Source organism: Bos grunniens, chromosome 2 (genome assembly GCF_055505025.1).
Source record: "Bos grunniens cultivar Pamir isolate PY7600 chromosome 2, Bosgru_T2T1.0, whole genome shotgun sequence".
NCBI classification, from domain to species: domain Eukaryota; kingdom Metazoa; phylum Chordata; class Mammalia; order Artiodactyla; family Bovidae; genus Bos; species Bos grunniens.
The window spans coordinates 17,051,892-17,075,143 of NC_141166.1; the positions used below are offsets into that span (position 1 = coordinate 17,051,892).

Sequence of the window (23,252 nt, forward strand, 5' to 3'; positions counted from 1 at the left end):
ACATAGAAGTGTCTTGAGACCAAATAACCTGAGAATTACAGGTTTAAATAAGTTGTGAGTATTTCTGGCTTTGTGGGATACCCAGAGACAGACTTCTGTGTCACAACTACTCAACTCTTTTTGTAGCCTGAAAGTGGATGTAGAGAATACGTAAATGAGTGGCCATGACTGGGTCTGGCCTGTGGGGCCAGTTAAGCTTACTGATCCTTACTTTACAGACATGAGAAAATGAGAATGAATTGCAGCAGAATACACATTCTTTTCAAGAACACAAGGAACACTCCCCAGGATAAATCACATGCTACACCACAAAACAAGTCTCAACAAATTTAAGACGATAGAAATTATATTAAGCACTTTTTCCAACCACAACAGTATGAAACTAGAAGTCAATTACAGAAAGAAAAGTGGGCAAAGAACAAACATGTAAAGATTAAACAACATGTTACTAAAAAACCAATGGGTCAACAGGGAAGACAGAAAATACCTCAAGACAAATGAAAATGGAAATGACTTCCAAACTCTACTGGATGCAGCAAAATCAGTTCTCAGAGGGAAGTTTATAGTAATACAGGCCTTCCTCAAGAAACAAGAAAATCTCAAATAAACAATCTAACCTACCATCTAAAAAGAAGAACAAACAAAACCCAAAGTCAGCAGTGGTAAAGAAATAATAAAGATCACAGAGGATATAAAATAGAGATGAAAAAACAACAGAAAAGATCAATGAAACCAAGAGCTGTTTTTTTTAAATGAATAAATAAACAAAATTGATAACCTTCTAACCAGACCCACCAAGAAGAAATGAGAACTCAAACAAACAAAATTAGAAATGAAAGAGGAACAATAACAACCAATACCACAGAGATACCAAAAAAAAAAAAATCATAAGGAAATACTATAAACACTTATACACTAACAGATTACCTAGAAGAAATGGACAAATTTCTAGAAACATACAAACTGCCAAGACTAAATCAAGAAGAAACAAACAATTTGAATACACTGATTACTAGTAGTGAAACTGCATTTGTAATTTAAAAAAATTCCCGCCAATGAAAGTCCAGGACTGTATGGCTTCACAAGGGAATTCTACCAAACATATAAAGAAGTAGTAATATAATATCCTCCCTGAACTAGTCTAAAAAAAGTGAAGAGGACAGAGTACCCCCATGAAGCCACCATCACCCTAATACCAAAACCAAAGAAACGACAAAAAAAAACCTACGAGCCAATATCTGGGAAGAACATAGATACAAAAATTCTCAACAAAATATTAGCAAACCAAATCCAACAATATATAAAAGGATCATACACTGTAATCAAGTGGGATATATTCCAGGGACACAAGAATGGTTCAATATCTGCAAATCAATCAATGCGATACATTAGCAAACAGGATAAAAATCACATGATCATCTTAATAGACACAGAAAAAGTAGTTGACAAAATTCATTATCCATTCATGATAAAAATTCTCATCAAAGTTGGTAGAGAAGGAATATATATCAATATAATAAAGGCTATTTATGACAAACTCTCAGCTAACATCACACCCAATGGTGACTAATGACTTCAGTAATGTTACAGGATACAATATTAATATATAGAAATCTGTTATAATCACTAATTATAAAGTACTTAGGTCCTAGAACATAGCTAATGCTCAATAAATATCAGTGATTATTATTTGTAACTACATATATGGTTAGTATGTATACAAAAATATATCCAGGTATATCCTAGATATGGCAAAAGTAGTATTCAGAGGGAAATTTATACCTTTAAAAGCATTTCAAAGGAAACAAGAAAAGTTGCAAAGAGTTACTGAACTGAGGAAGTTGGGAAGGGACTTCCCTGGTGGTCCAGTGGCGAAGACTTTGTGCTCCCAATGCAAAGGGCTGGGTTCAATCCCTGGTCAGGGAACTAGAGCCCACATACTGCAACTAAGACCTGGTACAGCCAAATAAATTAATTAAATAAAAAGAATTTTTAAAAAAAGAAGTTGGGAAAAGGGCAAAAAAGGAAACCCTCCCAAATAAGGAATTAAGTAACTACGATAAGGGTAAATATCAATGATACAAAGAACAACATCCCATCAACAATAAACAGAAGAATAACACAACAAAAAATCATGCTCCTGGAAAAGATTAATGTGGGTAAATTAACAAGATGGCGTCAGTCAGGCTCTCTCACCCCACACTCTCATGCCCTCTGGCCCCATGTTCTGTAAACAATGACTTTGCACAGTTGTGTATAGGCTGAGATTGCTTACAGCACTGTACATGCACATCACAAGGCACTCGCTTGGTCATGGGCTACTTTGTGCGGGATGCCAGTATGAACTGCATCAGGGCTACATTGGAGCAACATCATGGTTATGTTATATGAGGTTATGTTATGGCTTTGTTATTATTGCTAAGCTGCTAAGTCGCTTCAGTCGTGTCCGACTCTGTGCGACCCCATAGAAGGCAGCCCACCAGGCTCCCCCATCCGTGGGATTCTCCAGGCAAGAACACTGGAGTGGGTTGCCATTTCCTTCTCCAATGCATGAAAGTGAAAAGTGAAAGTTCGTTATTATTATGTTATAATTATGTTGTGGCTGCTGCTACAGCTGCTGCATCAGCCAGCAGAGAGGCTGTATTATGGCTGCCATGCCAGCCAGGAGAGAAAAAACATGTCTGCAGTTCCTACGGTTCCTTGAGTCTCCTTCCAGCCTCTTAGCTCGCAACTTTCCTACCATGGGTTCAGCGAACAGTGTGCATGGTGTGAAGAGCATGACAACTGGCGTCACGAAAGGATTAGCAACACAATAAGATGGATCTTTGGCAAGCAAGAGTTAAGAAAAAAGAGAGAAGGGTCAAACAATTAAAATACAGAATGAAAAGGGAGGCAAAAGTACAGATACAAGGAAATTTTTTAACAATTAAAGAATATTAATGGGCTTCCCTGGTAGCTCAGCTGGTAAAGAATCCACCAGCAATGCAAGAGACCCTGGTTTGATTCCTGGGTCAGGAAGATTCCCTGGAGAAGGGATAGACTTACACATTCCAGTATTCCAGTATTCTTGGGCTTCCCTGGTGGCTCAACTGGTAAAGAAACCCCCTGCAATGCAGGAGACCTGGGTTCAATCCCTGGGTTGGGAAGATCCCCTGGAGAAAGGAACATATACCCACTCCAGGATTCTGCTCTGGAGAATTCCATGAGCTGTATAGTCCACGGGGTCATGAAGAGTCGGACAGGACTGAGCAACTTTTACTTTCAATGAGTATTAAGAATATTTATGTGCTCATAAATTCAAATGGATAAATTCCCCTTAAATTATGCCAGAATTGGCACCAAAAATAGAGAGAGAGATTAAACAGACCAATTAGTATAAAAGACTGAAAGAGCAAAGATCTCGCCTTCTGAAAAACAGCAGGTGTAGACAATTTTACAATGAGTTCTACCAAATTCTAAGGAACACTTAATTCCTCTCTTATACAAGTCGTTCCGGGAAAATAGTAAACAGTCAAAAACTGATCAGGACACTTCATGAAGTTAACATAATCTTGATTCTAAAAATCAGATACTGATAAGAAAATGATAGGGCCATTTAACATAATACTAAAAACCCTACACTATATATTACCTAAGTAAATCTAGTATTATATTTAAAAAATAAAAATATATCAGGATTAAGTAGGATTTATCCTAGGAATTCAAGGATGGTTCAATAACAAAAATATATTTAAAGGACAGAAACCAAATAATACTCTCAATCAGTAAAGAATTAGCTTCATAAAGTTCAGCAAAAGGTAATACTGTGGAGTTAATAAAGGTTGTGTGGGATATGTGACCTCAGCAGAGGGAAAAACTAAAAAAAACTATAAAGTATTTGATTAATTTTCCTGCAGTAAAATTAAGAAATTTTGTTCAATGAAAACACCATAAAGTTAATAGATGAATGAATAAAGGACAGAAAAACAGAAGTTGTTTGCAATGCCTAAAATGGAAAAGTGATCATTATGGAGAATAGACAAGAAATTCCTGCAAATCAACGATAGAACAGTAACTCTGATGGAACAATGGGCAAACAATACGAAAAGGCAATTTACAGAACTTAATCTCTAGAGGATAAAAACTTGAAAACTGTTGGCAGGAACAAAAAAACAGAAGATGCCTCATAGGTGTGGAGAAAAGGGAACCCTCCTACACTGTTGGTGGGAATGTAAATTAATGCAGTCGCTATGGAAAACAGTATGGAGGTTTCTTAAGAAACTAAAAACAGAGTTGCCATATGATCAAGCAATCCCATTCCTGATCATATATCCAGACAAAACCATACATCAAAAAGATACATGTACCTCTATTGTTCACAGCAGCACTATTTACAAAAGCCAAGACATAGGAAGACATATCCATCAACAGATGAATGCATAAAGAAGATATTGTGTGTACACACACACACAATGGAATATACTCAGCCATAAAAAAAAGAGAGTGAGGTAGGGAGGGGACATATGTATACCTATGGCTGATCCATGTTGATGTTTGACAGAAAACAACAAAATTCTATAAAGCAAGTATCCTTCAATTAAAAAATAAATATTTTTTAAAAGAGTGAAATAATGCCATTTGCAGCAACATCAATGGACCTAGAGATTATCACACTAGTGAAGAAAATCAGAAAAAGAGAGACAAATACCATATGACATCACTTATATGTGGACTCTAAAATATGGCATAAATAAACTGCCACAAAACAGACTCACAGATACAAAGAATATACCTGTGGTTGCCAAGGGGGAGGCAGGGCGGAAGAGGGAAGAACTGGGAGTTTGAGATTAGCATATGCAAACTATTTTCTATAGAATGGATAAACAACAAGGTCCTATGATATAGCACAGGGAACTATATTCAATATCCTGTAATAAGCCATAATGGAAAAGAACATGAAAAAAGAATATATATATATAGACACACACATATATATGCGTGTGTGTATAACTGAATCACTCCACTGTATAGCAGAAACTAGCATACCACTATAAATCAACTATACTTCAATAAAATAAAAAAAAATTTTTAAGCCTCATGAATTGCTGGTGAAAGTATAGACTGGTGTAATCACTCTGCCTTGGTCAAAACCTTAGTTAATAAAGAAGTGCTCCTCTGCATTGCTCTATCCTTGGTTCATATATTTCTTTTGAGGACTTCACGGGGAGGAATGGTTGCCCACTCAGTCAAAAATTGTGGTTGATGGGCAACTGCCATCTATTTAATTTTTGAATAATGTTTTGTGCCAGTGTTTTGTTTTTTTTTAAACTTTACAATATTGTATTGGTTTTGCCAAATATCGAAATGAATCCGCCACAAGTATACATGTGTTCCCCATCCTGAACCCTCCTCCCTCCCCATACCATCCCTCTGGGTCGTCCCAGTGCACCAGCCCCAAGCATCCAGTATTGTGTATCGAACCTGGACTGGCGACTCATTCCATATATGATATTTTACGTATTTCAATGCCATTCTCCCAAATCATCCCACCCTCTCCCTCTCCCACAGAGTCCAAAAGACTGCCAGTGTTTTAAAGTATCATTAAAAAGAAAGAGAGAGCAAAGTCTTGTCCAAACCTATGCTAGAAGGGTACAGTGGGGATTTTTGCTTCCCTGCTTTTTAGACTAAATGGGTGTTGCATTCGTATCATGTGTGATTCAGGCAGAGAAAGATGGTCAGGACCTACAATGTCTACCTAAGACCCAAATCCTATGCTAGACCAACCATTCCTCTCTGTGAAGGAAAGAAGGGTTTCCAAACAGCTAGGGATCTTGGGATTTCAGTAACCTCAAAGTATCACAGATGAATAATCATACAGACCTGCTTTTCTCAGCCAAAGGGAAATACAGTTACTTTTTATCAAAGGAAAGGCAACTTAAACCTAGACACTGAACAGGGCTGTCATTGGAAGGAGATGAATTTTAAGTGTGAAAGAAAGGGCTCTTCCTGATTCCTGAGCTTGACCTGAGCAGGCCCCAGGAGGAGGAGTAACAGATTGAGTCAAACCCCATAAAGGGACAAGGATTCCCTGTGGATTCTCCCTTCAAGAAAGAGCTAAAGGCGGCCAGAGACAAAAAGAGAGAATTGAAAATGTCACCGACTCTACATTCAAACCCATGTTCAGCCTTCAGGGTACTTGCAGAAGCCTACTTCCAGACCAGGAAACTGAACAAGATCTCTGACAGACCCTACTAAGGTAGAGAACAGGAAAAGTATGTCACAGCCTGATTGAGTCACCAATGCTAAGATTCAAAACTCTTCTTAAAGTTCCCAAAGATGTATGATAAAGAGCTACTGCGCCACTCAGTCATGACTTTTCTTCTCCTTAGGAGTTGGCTAATCAGGTGACTGTTACTCAAATACTTGATACCAAAAGATATTTATTTGGGTTGTCCCTGGTCTCGACCAGATGGCCATTTCCTATGCTGATAATGCCACTGCCTAGAAAGTGGTAAAAGCTTAGCCTTGAGAGGCTGTGGGGCTCGACCTAGAAAAGGGCCCTAGGTCTTTGGCCCATTCTCTCTCAAGGGCTGAGGCTGATCCAGATCCATGCTGTCTTTCTAGAAGAAACTACTATGTAGGTCTGAGATGCTCAGAGAAACTTTTCTCTGAATGCAAAGTATTTGCTGCAGACAGCTGAGGTTACTTGCTCACTTACCAGAGAAACTGGTAGTTACAGTAAAGATATGAATGTTTCCTGGGCAAAGAGGGATATACAATGCATACTGTAATATATAGCATTTGCTTCAGGTTTTAAAAAAAAGATATTACAACAAAAATAAATAAAAACCCCTCTTCTGCACATAAGTGTGATTAGGATAATACACAATCTGTAACTAGAAGACAAAGCAAAGAACCTTTCTAGAAGTCATAGGAAAAGTTTATGATGTTCTTAAGGTTATGGTTTGTTTCAATAACAAATTTCAAACCCTTAAATGGTGCAAAAAGTACTAACATCCTAACTGTAACCAGATTTTATATTATCCAGAGAAGAGAAGCTGGTTGAAATATTCTAAAAACACCATGATATTTAAAAGAGCAAATTGCAATTTTCCTAAATATCAAGAGGGCAAGAAATGAGAAACAGCCATGCGGTTTCACCAACTCTCTCTATTTAGAGGCTAGCGGGAAAGAGAAATTGGTACCAGATACTGAGGGAAGGATTAAGGCTGTTCCCTCAGTCAGGGCCAGTAAGGAAGCAATATAAATAACAGTAGGATAGGAAGACCATAAAAAGAGTAAGGAAAACACTGCTTACAGTGGACTTGCAAAACACTCAATGATACTTACTTGCAACAGAGATGGAGGGACCAGATGACAAATCAAGAGTAGGTCCAGCATCAGAATTTCCCAAACAAAGAGCAAAGTGGATTACTAATATCCACCCCAGGCATCAATTCTGCCATCACTTCCATCCATCAGTACTTCCTTGTCCTTGTATTGGTACCAACCACTAATGAGAAACTGAGGCATCTTAACCCTTCAACTTGGAGCCTGGGGGAAAAGAGGCTACTGAGGTCTACCAACTTCAATCACCTGAGCAAGGATTCCACAAAGTAGTTTTGGGATAATTACCCCCTCAATTCCAAAGTACTAACCCCCCTTGGCTTTGTCCTTCAAGTATCTCTCTCGGTGACCTTGTTGATAAACGATTTAACTATTTAGGGTCTTCCCACAAAGACATGACTCACAGTATTAATGCCATTATGATACACATGTACTCTCAAAAGAGGGTCACAGTATCCAACTATTTTTGAAAGAAAAAAGAAGAAACATCAGAAGAATGAATTTTCAAGGAATAACATCCAAATGAAATCGGCTGGGCCGTGAACAGTGAAACCACTAGTTGTCTCTAAACAGGCCACAAAAAAACAGAAAGAACCTGGGTGTCCTCAGGTCAGCACACCTGGTAGGGCAGTGAGGAAGCAGTGGCCTCCTCATTCAGACAGAATTTCAAAGTTGGAAAGTCCTTCTGGATGAGCAGTACTTGGCACCAGAACACAACATATGCTTTCAGAAAATGCTTGCTGCCCCAGATCACTCCCTCATCAGCAGTGGAGACACAGGACGATCCTTATATGCAGTCACTTCCTGAAATCACCTCCAACTTTCTTCAGGAGTCAGAGAACTGTGCTCACCAGTCTCTATCACAGCGTGTCTGCTCAACATCCTCCTTTAGTAATCTTCTGGCATTTCTTCCAGCCTTTCATGGGGGCTGTGCCAGAAACTTCTTCCTGATTAAAAAAACCTCATAATCTAGTTGGCCTAGCCAGGTCAATTTTTTCCATTTCACGACATACATAAAACTCAATCTGGCTAGAAAACAGATTCCCTGCACTTAAAACCTTCTAGAAATCTATTCATTGAAATATTCCAGTTTTTGCTCCTTTCCCTTAAGTTTCTCAGAGTGCACTCAGGTAGGGCCTTTGGTCACAGCTCCTCCCCTAAATGTCTGCAATTGCTTTTTCAGCATCCAGGGGACTCATGGTTTAAATTTTGATCAGAGAAAATAAGACTAGCTTTTCTAAAAGTTTACAATCGAAACTCTGTAAGGATCATCTACTTATCACATGTAAAGTGATCCATTCCCACCACTGGGCTTCCCTGGTGGCTCAGATGGTAAAGAATCTCCCTGCAATGCAGGAGACCCAGGTTGGGAAGATCCCCTGGAGAACGGAATGGCTACCCACTCCAGTATTCTTGCCTGGAGAATTCCAAGCACAAAGGAACCTGGTGGGCTATATAGTCCCTGGGGTTGCAAGAGTCAGACACAACTGAGTGACTAACATTTTCACTTGCAAACACTTTTCATTTTTCATTCCCACCACTAAGGACAAAATGTTCTGAGTTAAAATTAAAGCAAATTCTAGGGTAAAATGAAGTGCTTTTTGGGGGGAAGGATTTAATGGTTTAATTCTGTTCCCATCAACCACAGGGTGGGATTGGACTCATCACAGGAAAATCAAGGTGAGCTATCAACACAATGCAAAGCCCCCTAGGACAACAGCTGTTGTGACAACAGCAGCCACTGACCACACAAATCACCAGCAGCAGTTTGTTCCTGCCTCATAAACAGCAGCTGAAGCCTGTCAAAGATCCCCCTTTCCTAAAAGCTGCCACAGGTTAAAAACTAGAAAGACACCAATGGTACTGTGTGATGAATTCTGTGGCACAGAAAGAATTCCAATACTTAAGACAATCTACCAAATAAAATGTCAGAAAGCCGTCCTGTACTCACCTTTTTCCTGCACACACACTGAGAGTTTCTTAACACCATCAACCAGAGCATTTTGAGTGTTGCCATGTCCATCTTCTGAGTCGCTGTCATCAAACTGCGCCTCTATAATGACATCAGGGCTGTCATTATAGCCTTTCAGGGACTGTTGCGGAAGCTGGCTTCCACAGAGCTCCTCAGGGAGATCGGACTCATAGGCACCTTCTGTTTCCTTGTCATTGCTCTCCGATTTAATTACCTGAAGAAAATTGAAATGTTCTGCTAAATCACTGGAGGAGAAAAAGGGAAAGTGCAGATTCTTCTGTCTTCATTCTTCTTTCCTAAGGAAAAATCTGCACATTTGAAAGCAGTAGATACTCACCATGTAGTTTGAAAAAGAATCTTTATTTTCCAGATGTACAGACTGCCTTATGATCAACCCAGCTCTTCAATATGCCCAAGATTAATGCTATATCCACTTCTCAGTTTTCTGACATATACTTTCATCCCCTCTCCCACAAAGGACCTGAATACCAGAAGTACCACCCTGCTTCACAAGGGTTCATCACATGGGACCAACCACGATGTTGAGAAATGATAGAAGTCAACACAGTATGTTACTGCATTCCCAAATGAAACCACAAGAATGTAAAATGAAACAGAAACAAAATCCAATGTGAACAAGAGTTTATGAAATGTTCTCATAAAAAATATAAGCCCTCAACCTCCATTTTGAGACCTGAGATCAGCATAGAAAGCACACAACTAACAGACATTTACACTAGAAATAAGAATGACAAACTTTTTCAACTTTAAAAAATGAAGCAAAGAGAAAAGAATTCACTACTAATCCATTCAATGAGTTGGTCACGTGATACTCACATGACAGTACCCTTTGATTTCTATCAGCATGATACTAACATATACCAGTGTTATTTAGCCACTGAAAAAAAGGTGACCCTGTATGTAAACCTGCCCATCCACATTAGCAAAAAAGATAGCAGACTGTGTTGGTTCTAGACTTTACTTAGAGACTACATCCTTCCAACAATCCATTTCTGGATGAGAAACCTATGTGCAGTTTAAACATATAACCAAGATGTGATCATATATGTATATATATACATATACATATCATATACATATATATGAAGAAGGGCACAGCAACCCACTCAAGTATTCTTACCTAGAGAATCCCACAGACAGAGGAGCCTGAAGGGCAGCAGTCCATCGAGTCGCAAAGAGTCGGACACAACTGAAGCGACTGACCAGCATACACACACACACACACACACGTGAATTTGAATACTATTGGTATTACATTCACTTCATTCTTTCAAGCAAATGCTAGAAGGCCAAACTTGTGCCAGGCATCCTTATGAGGCCTGAATTCTATTGGGGAGACAGACGGTAAACAATTTACTCATTCAACAAATCATTATGGAATACCTTTCATGGTGCCAGGCACTATTCTAAGTGGCAAAGATGCAGCAGTGTAAACAGCAAAAAGTTTAACGCTAATGAAAAAGCATACATAGACACTGGAGACTGAGGCTGGTTTACCAGTAAGGTGGTTAGGGTAGGTGCCCCCTGGATGAAGCGACATTTGAGCAGAGACCTGAGTGAAGTGAGAGAGCTTCTAGCGGTTTCCCTAAGTGTCTATAATCGAGAGGTCTAATCACTTCATGGCAAATAGAATGGGAAACAATGGAAACAGTGACAGACGTTATTTTCCTGGGCTCCAAAATCACTGCAGATGATGACTGCAGCCATGAAATTAAAAGACTCTTGCTCCTTGGAAGTAAAGCTATAACCAACCTAGACAGCGTATTAAGAAGCAGAGACATTACTTTGCCAACAAAGGTCCATCTAGTCAAAGCTATGGTTTTCCCAATAGTCATGTATGGATGTGAGAGTTGGACCATAAAGAAAGTTGAGTGCCAAAGAATTGATGCTTTTAAACTGTGGTGGTGGTGAAGACTCTTGAGAGTCTCTTGGACTGCAAGGAGATCAATCCTTGCAGTCAATCCTAAAGGAAATCAGTCCTGAATATTCATTGGAAGGACTGATGCTGAAGCTGAAGTTCCAATACTTTGGCCACCTGATGGGAAGAACTGACTCATTGGAAAAGACCCTGATGCTGGGAAAGATTGAAGACAGGAGGAGAAGGGGACGACAGAGGATGAGATGGTTGGATGGCATTACCAATTCAATGGACATGAGTTTGAGCAAGCTCTGGGAGTTGGTGATGGACAGGGAGGCCTGGGGTACTGCAGTCCATGGGGTCACAAAGAGTCAGACACGACTGAGCGATTAAACTGAATATTTTCCTGAGTTTAACTTTGAGGTTTCAAATTAAATGCTTGCTTTCAACAAACCAGATTAATGTTCAAATTAGATCACAAAAAGATCACACTTAATGAAAGATCTTCATTTTATACAGGCAGAAAAAGTTATCAAAAAACATCTCTCTCCAAACACTATAATGTGACAGATTCCAATTAACACAACTGTCCCCAGACAAAGAATATTATAATATCCACCAAAAAAAATCAAAATAAAATACTCCAAAGATATTCACACCATCAAAATATAGACTCTAAAAATATATTCCCAAAGTTTTAAAATATTTGACTTCATGAAAACGTCATAACAGAAATAATTGTAAGAAATGGTGAACTTCTCTGAGCAAATGGTGCCTTTTAATAAAATCTTTTGAAAACTTGATTTCCAATTTCTGAATATATTTAATGAAATTTTCTTTCAACTCTTGCCTTGTTTTGACTCTTGTCAGATTCACTGATTTATTCACTTGGTCATTCATTAATTTGTTCATTATTTCCACGTTTGTTCATTATTTCCAAACAAACAAGACTTTTTTTCTTTGATAGTAAAAAAAAAGAAAAGAAAAGCTCAACTGGCTAAGCCAGAACTAGCTGAAGAGATACCCCTCAGACCCTTTACTGTATGAGAATATATAAGACTGAAGCAACAGCTAAGTTTGAAATTAATACACAATTTACAAAACCAGTTCTCCTCTATGTGCACTTCACCTTGATACGTAAGTCCTGGTTACACACCTGACCCAGAGCATATCATTCAAAAGACAGTACTCACTAACAAATTAGAGAAGAAAAAGAACCTGTCATCTCTCAAATCAGCAGACTCACTCAATTTCCTTAAACGTGCCCAGCAAATTCAATAACATTTAGGAAGATCTGCCCCTGATCATCCTCAGAATTAACACAACCTCAGGCACTGTCAGAACAGCCCAAAACACAGGCAGGAGGTACACATGTGTACCCCGTATCTAAGCATGGTGGCTACACACGATCACTGGTCTACTGTTCTTTTCTAAGAGTCATGCCTTACACACCTCATCTCAGAGAGAGGAGTGCTGGGGGCAGGGGTGAGAGAAAACAACTGACATGCCAGAGTTAAACTAGAAGGTAAAATGCAGTTTCTGGAAAGATGGTAAACAAAGGTTCCAGGCCTTTCAGTTCAGTTCAGTTCAGTTCAGTCAGTCATTCGTGTCTGACTCTTCACGACCCCATGAGCTGCAGCATGCCAGGCCTCCCTGTCCATCACCAACTCCCGGAGTCCACCCAAACTCATGTCCATTGAGTTGGTGATGCCATCCAACCATTTCATCCTCTGTCATCCCCTTCTTCTCCTGCCCTCAATCTTTCCCAGCATCAGGGTCTTTTTAAATGAGTCAGCTCTTTGCATCAGGTAGCCAAAGTATTAGAGTTTCAGCTTCAACATCAGACCTTCCAATGAACACCAATGACTGATCTCCTTTAGGATGGACTGATTGGATCTCCTTGAAGTCCAAGGGACTCTCAAGAGTCTTCTCCAACATCACAGTTCAAAACCATCAATTTGGAACTCAGCTTTCTTTATAGTCCAACTCTCACATCCACACATGACTACTGGAAAAACCATAGCCTTGACTAGACGGACCTTTGTTGGCAAAGTAATGTCTCTGTTTTTGAATATGCTATCTAGGTTGGTCATAACTTTCCTTCCAAAGAGCAAGTGTCTTTTAATTTCATGGCTGCAATCACCATTTGCAGTGATTTTGGAGCCCAGAAAAATAAAGTCAGCCACTGTTTCCCCATTTATTTCTCATGAAGTGATGGGACCAGATGCCATGATCTTCGTTTTCTGAATGTTGAGCTTTAAGCCAACTTTTTCACTCTCCTCTTTCACTTTCATCAAGAGGCTTTTTAGTTCCTCTTCACTAGGTAAAGTGTCTGCCTGTAATGTGGGAGACCTGGGTTCAATCCCTGGGTCGGGAAGATCCCCTGGAGAAGGAAATGGCAACCCACTCCAGTACTCTTGCCTGGAAAATTCCGTGGACAGAGGAGCCTTGTAGGCTGTAGTCTATGGGGTCGCAAAGAATCGGACACGACTGGGCAACTTCACTTCACTTGGTGTCATCTGCATATCTGAGGTTATTGATATTTCTCCCGGCAATATTGATTCCAGCTTGTGCTTCCTCCAACCCAGCATTTCCCATGATGTACTCTGCATATAAGTTAAATAAGCAGGGTGACAATATTCAGCCTTGACGTACTCCTTTTCCTATTTGGAACCAGTCCGTTGTTCCATGTTCAGTTCTAACTGTTGCTTCCTGACCTGCATATAGGTTTCTCAAGAGGCAGGTCAGGTGGTCTGCTATTCCCATCTCTTTCAGAATTTTCCACAGTTTATTGTGATCCACACAGTCAAAGGCTTTGGCATAGTCAATAAAGCAGAAATAGATGTTTTTCTGGAACTCTCTTGCTTTTTCAGTGATCCAGCAGATGTTGGCACTTTGATCTCTGGTTCCTCTGCCTTTTCTAAAACCAGCTTGAACATCTGGAACTTGGAGAATTTTGAGCATTACTTTACTAGCGTGTGAGATGAGTGCAATTGTGCGGTAGTTTGAGCATTCTTTGGCATTGCCTTTCTTTGGGATTGGAATGAAAATTGACCTTTTCCAGTCCTGTGGCCACTGTTGAGTTTTCCAAATTTGTTGACATATTGAGTGCAGCACTTTCACAGCATCATCTTTTAGGATTTTAAATAGCTCAACTGGAATTCCATCACCTCCACTAGCTTTGATTGTAGTGATGCTTCCTAAGGCCCACTTGACTTCACATTCCAGGATGTCTGGCTCTAGGTCAGTGATCACACCATTGTGATTATCTGGGTCGTGAAGATTTTTTTTTTGTACAGTTCTGTGTATTCTTGCCACCTCTTCTTAATATCTTCTGCTTCTGTCAGGTCCATACCATTTCTGTCCTTTATCGAGCCCATCTTTGCATGAAATGTCCCCTTGGTATCTATAATTTTATTGAAGAGATCTCTAGTCTTTCCCATTCTATTGTTTTCCTCTATTTCTTTGCATTGATCGCTTAGAAAGGCTTTCTTCTCTCTCCTTGCTTTTCTTTGGAACTCTGCATTCAAATGGGTATATCTTTTCTTTTCTCCTTTGCTTTTCGCTTCTATTCTTTTCAAAGCTATTTGTAAGGCCTCCTCAGATAGCCATTTTGCTTTTTCGCATTTCTTTTTCCTGGGGATGGTCTTGATACCTGTCTCCTGTACAATGTCACGAACCTCTGTCCATAGTTCACAGGCACTCTATCTATCAGATCTAGTCCCTTAAATCTATTTGTCACTTCCACTGTATAATCATAAGGGATTTGATTTAGGTCATACCTGAATTACACTGTATTATGTTTTTATTTCTGCTGCTAATGGTTTCCACAAAGGATTTGGTTCCTATAGACCATGGAGAAAATATTAGAGGGCTAACCAGAATATGGACTTTATACAGTGTGAAGGCTTAACTATCCCACACTGAAACGTAGTCTTTGTATGGGTATATAAGTGTGTGAGTAATCTATAAAAAGAATTCTGTAATCACCATGATTCTGCCTACCTACATATGAAGAATTATGCTTTGGCTTATACACGCTAAGTTCAAGGAAGAGTCAATGGGAAGAAGAGCCCAGTGGGAAACAATAACCAGAGTACAGCAAGCTTAACTGAAGAGCACATTTCAAAATCAACCCAGTTCTGATTTTGCGATAATCTCCATGGTTTAGATTAGCTATACTCAAGAATTAGTGTTTTAGGCACTAATTTCAATTTTGAGTTACTAAAGCAGAAAATGCTGTTAAGGTAGTAGGGTTTAGTGTATAAATCAAGTCATTCAAAACAGTGAAGTTAAAATATAAATCAATACACTGCATTTTTAAAGTATTTTCATTCTATTTTTATTATCACAGTACCCATTAGAATAAATGTTATGGGGGGAAAAGATCACCTGAAGGTCATAGGATACAAAAGGCACTCTAACCCTTCCATACCACATATTGATTAAGAGTGAGGGCTGTGCAACTCCTTAGAGAAATGGCTAATTCAAGTCTAGAAAAAGAAATCAACAAGATGAACCTGGAAGATCTTGTCATATGTGAAAAACAAGGAAGCACTTACAGGCTACTGGAGTCTCATCAAAAGGACTCAGAAATCATCATGAAAGAGGTGTCTCTGGTCAACCTTAGGAAATTCTAAACATTCATCCTACCTTTCCTGTACAAACTGTACCTCAGGCTAACCAAACAGCTGATGAGGTAAAGTGCTTCTTTACAGAAGAATTTCAGCTAATTAAGAAGGAAGGAAAGACATCCATTAACACCTTTCTGCTATCCCTATTGACATGATGGATTCCAAAAATGATCATGAATGGTTGCTAAATGCTGATGGGGATGGAATTTTATAACAGATAGACCACAACAGCAATACCTGAACCCACTGATTAATACAAATATCATAAAAAAGAGAAAGAACCAAATTGCTTCCTGATGTACTATAATTAGGAAGTACATACCACTATCTGTGAAGTATTTTCCCCTAGTTGAACTTGAATCTGACGTGATTAAGGAACAGAGGAAGATATTAAACACCACTAGGGAGGGGATCATTTACACTCACTCCCTAGATGATTTCACCCAGTCTCCTGGCTTTAAATCTCTCTATATGCCATTAACTCCAAAAAATTAAAACCCTAGCCTCAACCATTCCCTGAATTCCAGATTCATATCCATTTGCCTACTTAACATCATCTGGATGTCAGCTGGCACCTCAAACAAGAACCCTTGGTCCCCACCTGATCCCACCCCTTTCCCAGTGCTGCCTCTTGGCAGACGGCACCAAACTGGGACATCACTCTTGACTGTCTCCCTCACACACCCACATCCAATCCAACAAGATAGCCCACTGATCCTTCCCTGAAAATATAGCTTCGTGATGTTTCAACTGTCACTGTACAAATCCAAGCAACCTTTATGTCCTTGTGGAACTACTATGACAACCGGTCTCCCGACTTCTATTTTGGACCAAAGGAGATAGAGTTGTCTTTTTAAAACAAATCACGCCATGTCATTCTCCCAATAGCTTCCCAACATCAATCCATCACCAGGCCATGGTGTCTTGTCCAATCTGGCCCATATCTACTTTTCCACTCTCATCTTCTACAGTTTCTTCCTTTGCAAATTACACTCCAATCCCAGAGATCTCCTTGCTGTTCCTAGAACATAAACATCTTCATCTTGAGATTTTAACATTTGCTATTCCCTCTATCAAGAAACTCTCTGTCCAGCTATTCACAGGAATTGCTATCTTCGTTCTGATTAAGTCTCTGCTCAAATATCCTCCTCTCAGAGAGGCCTACCTTAATCACATTAACTGAAACAGCCCCACCTCACTGTTATTTCTCATCACTGCACTTATTACTACCTGGCAATTTATTATATATTTACCTACTTTCTGTCTCTCAACTAGGATGTGGGTTTCATGAGCACAGAGGTTATTTTCTTTACTGCTATATTCTAAGAGTTGGGAAAAACATTTAGTAGCCACTCAAGTATTTGTTGAATGAATGAATAAATAGCAATTAATTAGAAAATGACCTGTTCAGAATCCACCTGCCCTGATAAATATAAACTCCATAAAGTGACCAAGGCTAGGTCACATATATACTCAAGTCACATTTGAATGAATAAAGAACCAGAGATGACTGCATTTAACATCTCAGTTCAGTTCAGTCGCTCAGTCGTGTCTGATTCTCTGCAACCCCATAAACTGCAGCAGCACGCCAGGCTTCCCTATCCATCGCCAACTCCCCAAGCTTGCTCAAACTCATGTCCATTGAGTCGATGATGCCATCCAACCACCTCATTCCCTGTCACCCCCTTCTCCTCCTGCCTTCATTCTTTCTCAGCATCAAGGTCTTTTCCAATGAGTCAGTTCTTCACATCAGGTTGCCAAAGTATTGGTGCTTCAGCTTCAGCATCAGTCCTTTCAATGAATATTCAGGACTTATTTCCTTTAGGATTGACTGGTTTGATATCCTTGCTGTCCAAGGGACTCTCAAGAGTCTTCTCCAACACCACAGTTAAAAAGCATCAATTCTTCGGTGCTCAGGTTTCTTTAACATCTACATATATCTAAAATCCACCCATCTCTAAAGACCCAAATCGTTTGGATTCTATAACCCTAGAATCCACCACATAGTCTTTCACTTCCTCCTCACGCCTTGGTACTTGCCCCAGAACAGAGGCAGGTATCCTTTTCTAAAGTCCAAAAGCAATTCATACGCACCTCCTCTACTGGACTTTCCTTTTCTTTCACTACAGTGTATCTATGGACTTCCCAGGTGGCTCAGTGGTAAAGAATCCGCCTGCCAATGCAGGAGATGAGGGTTCAATCCGTGAGTCAGGAAGATTCCCTGGAGAAGGAAATGGCAACTCACTCTAAGATTCTTGCCCAGGAAATCCCATGGACAGAGGAGCCTGGCAGGCTACAGTCTTGGGGTCACACAGAGTGGACACAACTTAGTGACTGAACACAAGCACAGGTATTATCTATGCATGTGATTTTCCTCAGATTATATGTTCGCCAATTATATATCTGATTATTCTACAGCAACTTGCATAGTCAATCTAGGTGCTCAATGTTTAAGGAATAAACAGATGGATAAAAGGGTAGAAAATTGAAAAAAGGAATATAAAAGACTATCAGGATGCAAGAGAGTTTTCAGAATAGTTTCCAGACACAAGAGTACGAGGGTTAGAAAATAGCAGCCCAATTTTTCCTGGATCTGTAAAGTTACAGGCCTTCTTCTGTGGGACTGATCTTGAAAAAGTTGGAAAAGTCTAGTTCAGCGGTTCTCAATTTTGAAGTTTCACAGAGATGACATACTAAGAATTCCCTGTGATAATTTTCATTCCCTCTGATAATCACGTGAAAGCTGTAAACCCTTTCTCCACAGAAAAACACACATCTACAAGTAGACAGTAAATGCTCTGTGAGGATATAATACAATTTATATTTGTACAATATGAAATGTCTAGTGCTGGAGGCTACTAGTTTAGATTGATCAGTATTTTGGAAAGCTCTGAGCTCAGGGTGAAAGGAGGGAGGCCTTAGGAAAATGGATACATTACTGACCTGGTTAACTGAGGACTTTAAAACTTCCTCAGGTTTCCTCCACAGACCTGAGGGAACAAGGCAGCTGCCTGCACTTACTATTCTGAGAGTGCACACTGCTGCTGCTGCTACTGCTAAGTCACTTCAGTCATGTCCGACTCTGTGCGACCCCCAGGCTCCCCCGTCCCTGGGATTCTCCAGGCAAGAACACTGGAGTGGGTTGCCATTTCCTTCTTCAACGCATGAAAGTGAAAAGTGAAAATGAAGTCGCTCAGTCGTCCCTGACTCTTAGCGACACCAAGGACTGCAGCCTACCAGGCTCCTCCATCCATGGGATTTTCCAGGCAAGAGTACTAGAGTGGGGTGCCATTGCCTTCTCCGGTGCACACTGCAACTGGGGCTATTTCTCTCTTGGAGGTTTAGTCTAGTCTCTGGAGGACAGGACAGAAACAGGTTTGTGCGGGAACCAAATCACTGGGTCACACAAAACTTTTTCACTTTCAGTCTTATTCCATAAACGGGATAGGATGAGCATGACAAAACTCTGCTCATAAAAGCAAACAGTAAAAATACAAAAGGACGTGCATACACACACACAGAGAAATGTTCGTCAAACACACCCTGCAGTTAGTTTTACCATGGATACATCTGTAATCTACCTATTGTCTCCTTTTGGAGACAGGGTGGTAGTGTAATGAAAGGAAAAGGTGATCCCCTTTTTCCAACAGGCTGCAATCTCTGGAGGCTGGACAGCATTAATGTGGCCTCTTCAGTAGGACCTGGACCCTGAGAACCCGTCAGGGATGAAATTGAGAGGAGGTTCCAAGAAGCTTACCTCTGAAAGGAATAGGCCTAAGCCCAGAATCTTGAGACCAGAGACAAAGAGAAGAAAAGATACACGTTTTGGAAAAGGACAGTGAGTACAGCATGACTTATGTAATTTAAAGGGAACACAAGCCCAGTGTTAACAAAGGAATGGCAAAAGGCCTTAAGGAACATCCCTAATTTGAAAACAAGAACACTTGCTAAATCAGAGACCCTGTGCAACCATGTGATGGGGAAATGGCTAAGGAAGACGCTAATCTAAAAGGCTGGCAGAATTTTAGAAAATACATAAGGAAATACATTTCAAACATAACCAAAAAGCACTGCCATGAAAGAAAATAATGATAAATTCAACTCCATTAAAATTAAATTTTCCTTTTATCCTACAGTAATGTAAAAGAAATTTAAAAAGATAAGCCATGGCAGTGCTCATAATCCAGAATACATAGAGAACTCCTATAGATCAGTGAAAGACAATCCAATAGACAAATGGGGAAAAGGCTTAAAGGCCCTTAACAAAATAGTGAATCTTTATTGCCAAACAGCCAATAAACATGGAAAGAAGCTCAGCCTCATTAAGTCATCACAGAAATACAAATTAAAATCACCATGAGATATCCCTACAGACCCACAGATGGGCAAAATCTAAATATTCTGATAACACCAAATATCAGCAAGAATGTACAGCAAAATGAATAAACTGGTCCAGCCCTTTGTGAAACAGATCAAGACTGAGGGAAAAGTAGAAAACAGATTCACTCAACTCCCAACCTGGCTTATTCACTTCACACCCCACCTCCCTCAGGATTCGGACAGGTGAACACATGAAAAGGGGACTAAGCTGGGGAAGGACACATGTGCAGAAGAGGGAGACAAGAGAATGCACGTTCTCCTTCAGGAAAAGCGAGTATGCTTGTCTACACCATACTGCACTGCCCTCCATGACTGCCCTGTCTGGAAACTTGGTTATTTTACCAGAGAAGAAACTTATCACAAGACACAAACATAAGTATACATGCAAATGAATAAAACCATAAGATGTTTACATAAATGCATTTTTCTGAAATAATTCTAAACCTTTATATCTAAATTATAACCCCAGTTTCAATATAAACCCAAATGTAACCATAAAGTACACTGTCACCAATTTGAAAACAACAGTTTTAGCTAGAAAAACCATGAATGCCTAGATGAAGAGAAAGCCAAGATGCAAGCACCGCTTCCCGCAGTGTGAAGTACCAATCCATCCCTTAGAAGGGGGTCAGTCAGTTCAGTTTGCTCAGTCGTATCTGATTCTCTGTGACCCCATGGACTGCAGCACTTCAGGCTTCCCTGTGCATCACCAACTCCCACAGCTTGCTCAAATTCATGTCTATCAAGTCAGTGATGCCATCCAACCACCTCATCCTCTGTGGTCCCCTTTTCCTCCTGCCTCAACCTTTTCCAGCATCAGGGTTTTTTCCCATGAGTCAGTTCTTCACATCAGGTGGCAAAAGTACTGGAGTTGCAGCTTCAGCATCAGTCTTTTCAATGAATATTCAGGACAGATTTCCTTTAGGATGGACTGGTTGGATCTCCTTGCAGTCCAAGGGACTCTCTAGAGTCCTCTCCAACACCACACTTCAAAAGCATCAATTCTTTGGTGCTCAGCTTTCTTTATGGTCCAACTCTCACATTCATACGTGACTACTGGAAAAACCATAGCTTTGACTTGTCAGCAAAGTGATGTCTCTGTTTTTTAGAAGAGGGGTGGGTGATGTCTACACTGAGTGGTATACGTGATCAACTGCAGAGAGCAACCCAAACTCACCAGAATGAAGAAACCTGTGACTTCAAAACTCATATTAGTTTTTTTCTTCCCCATCTTTTTTAGAATTAATATAATGCATTTCAAAACTGGTGAGCAACAGAGTACCTGTAACCAATTTAAACAGAATCCTAAAGAAAAATGCCAAGTAACCTTTCATCTTGATGGCTTACCCAAGCTCCACACATGAAACATTTCATAGCCTCCCTGTGTACCGATATAGAAAAAACCGTTCCCTGAACACAAAAGCCATCACTGAAGAGTACTATTTTAAATCGCATAAAAGAGCAAGTCTATATTAGTACTGGAAAATTCTGTTTCAAGCAAATAAATTCTATGACATTCCTGGGGGGCAGGGAGTTGTTATCAACTTGGTAGGATGGAGCTTCTCTGAGAAGATTTACATATCCCTATGTCCTCGGGCACTTTCTACTGAAAGGGCTGTTTACAAGAGTCTGCTGGAGGCTTTGTGCACAGGAGATACTGCCCTGCCTAACCCACCTGAGCCTCTGATTCACAGGTAATGCATGTCACAAAGTCCACGAGGAGCTGCTTTTCGTTTCCTGGTTTCTCTGGCTGGGCTTAAGTGACGGCACTCACTTGCCACACATGTTTTAACAAACTTTCAAATCCCTTAATGGCACACTTGGGACAAAGTATAATACACTGTTCAGGAAATACCTTGGAGCCAAGAAAAGCAATTGATATTTCCACAGGGAGTTCTTGACAAGGCTTGCCAATATGCTTCTTTCATTTTAAAACAGGACCAGGGATCCTATCAATTTAAAGACATATTACAGATGTTCTTAAAGGTATATATGTTAATTGGGAATTCTGTTTGCCTATAGTAGTTAATCCAAAAGTACCTTTTATTCAGTTAACAAGAGTAGAAAAAACTATTCCCATTTCTTCCAGTTACTCAGGCCAAAACTCTTGTTAGCCTTATCAATGAATCAATTCCTTCCTCTTCTCCCCCAACCTGCATCACAGCCATCAACTCATCCTATCAGCTCTAGCTTCGTGGCCACCACGGCCTCCATCCTGGTTCAGGTCCATCATCTCTCACCTAGATACAGGCAAGAGCCTCGTAAGGGGGCTGCTCCTACTCTTGTCCTCTTTTCGTCTTCTCCCAACACAGCAGTCAGAGTGAGCCTATGAAAGGTGGTCAAATCAGGTCAATTCTCTGCTCTACATCCTGCAAGGCTTTCTGACTCCCTCAGAGCTAAATCGCAGATCCTGAGTGATGCAGAGGCCGTACCTGAGCTCTACCCCTACCTGGTGATCCTTCAGACTTCAACTTCAATTACTCCCCTCCTCAGCATCTCTACTACTCATTGAGCAAGTTAGGTATATATTCACTGTTCTCCAAGATCCTCACAAGGACCCTCACTTCCTTCAGTGCTTACTCATCATCACTTTCTCTATGAAGCCTTCTTTGGTCACCCTATGTAAAATCTCAACCCCACCCCCAAATTCACATCTCTCTTCCTTATTTTATTTTTCCTCTTCAGTCCTTATCACTATTGACCATGGCATTGTATGTACATTATTATGTCTTTCCTAGTGAAACACAAGCTCCATGAGAGCAGGGACTTTTTCACACCCATTTGGTCAATGTTGTATTCCCAGCACTTAACATAGAACCTAGCACAATGTTTCCAACACGATTCCACTCTCATGCGCTACTATCACCTAAACTCAAACCATCAAAAGCCACTCTAGTCCTTCCCCTCAAAGCATTTCCCCTTCCTCTTCTCTTTTTTTATTAATACCACAAGCATTTTCTTCCAGGCCTTTCAAACTCAAAACCTCACAACCAAATTTGACTCTTTCTGCTGCCAAGCATACTGCTTTGCCAAGTCCTTCACTTGTCTTTTTTACAAGAGT

The 23,252-nt window shown here is 40.1% G+C and overlaps 1 protein-coding gene across 6 annotated transcripts in view; it reads right to left on the reverse strand.

Moving 5' to 3' along the window:
• DIS3L2 (DIS3 like 3'-5' exoribonuclease 2) overlaps positions 1–23,252 on the reverse strand; it is a 356,275-nt gene that overhangs the window by 243,123 nt on the left and 89,900 nt on the right. For 4 of the 6 annotated variants that reach the window (XR_015140204.1, XM_086335377.1, XM_086335388.1 and 1 more), the window contains exon 6: positions 9,278–9,512. The exons of the other annotated variants lie outside the window; for them this stretch is intronic. Coding sequence is in view for 3 of the 4 variants with exons in the window: in XM_086335377.1 (XP_086191503.1) it covers positions 9,278–9,512 (235 nt within the window). In the remaining variant the exon portion in view is untranslated. The remainder of the gene's footprint in view (positions 1–9,277; positions 9,513–23,252) is intronic. 6 annotated transcript variants of the gene reach the window in all.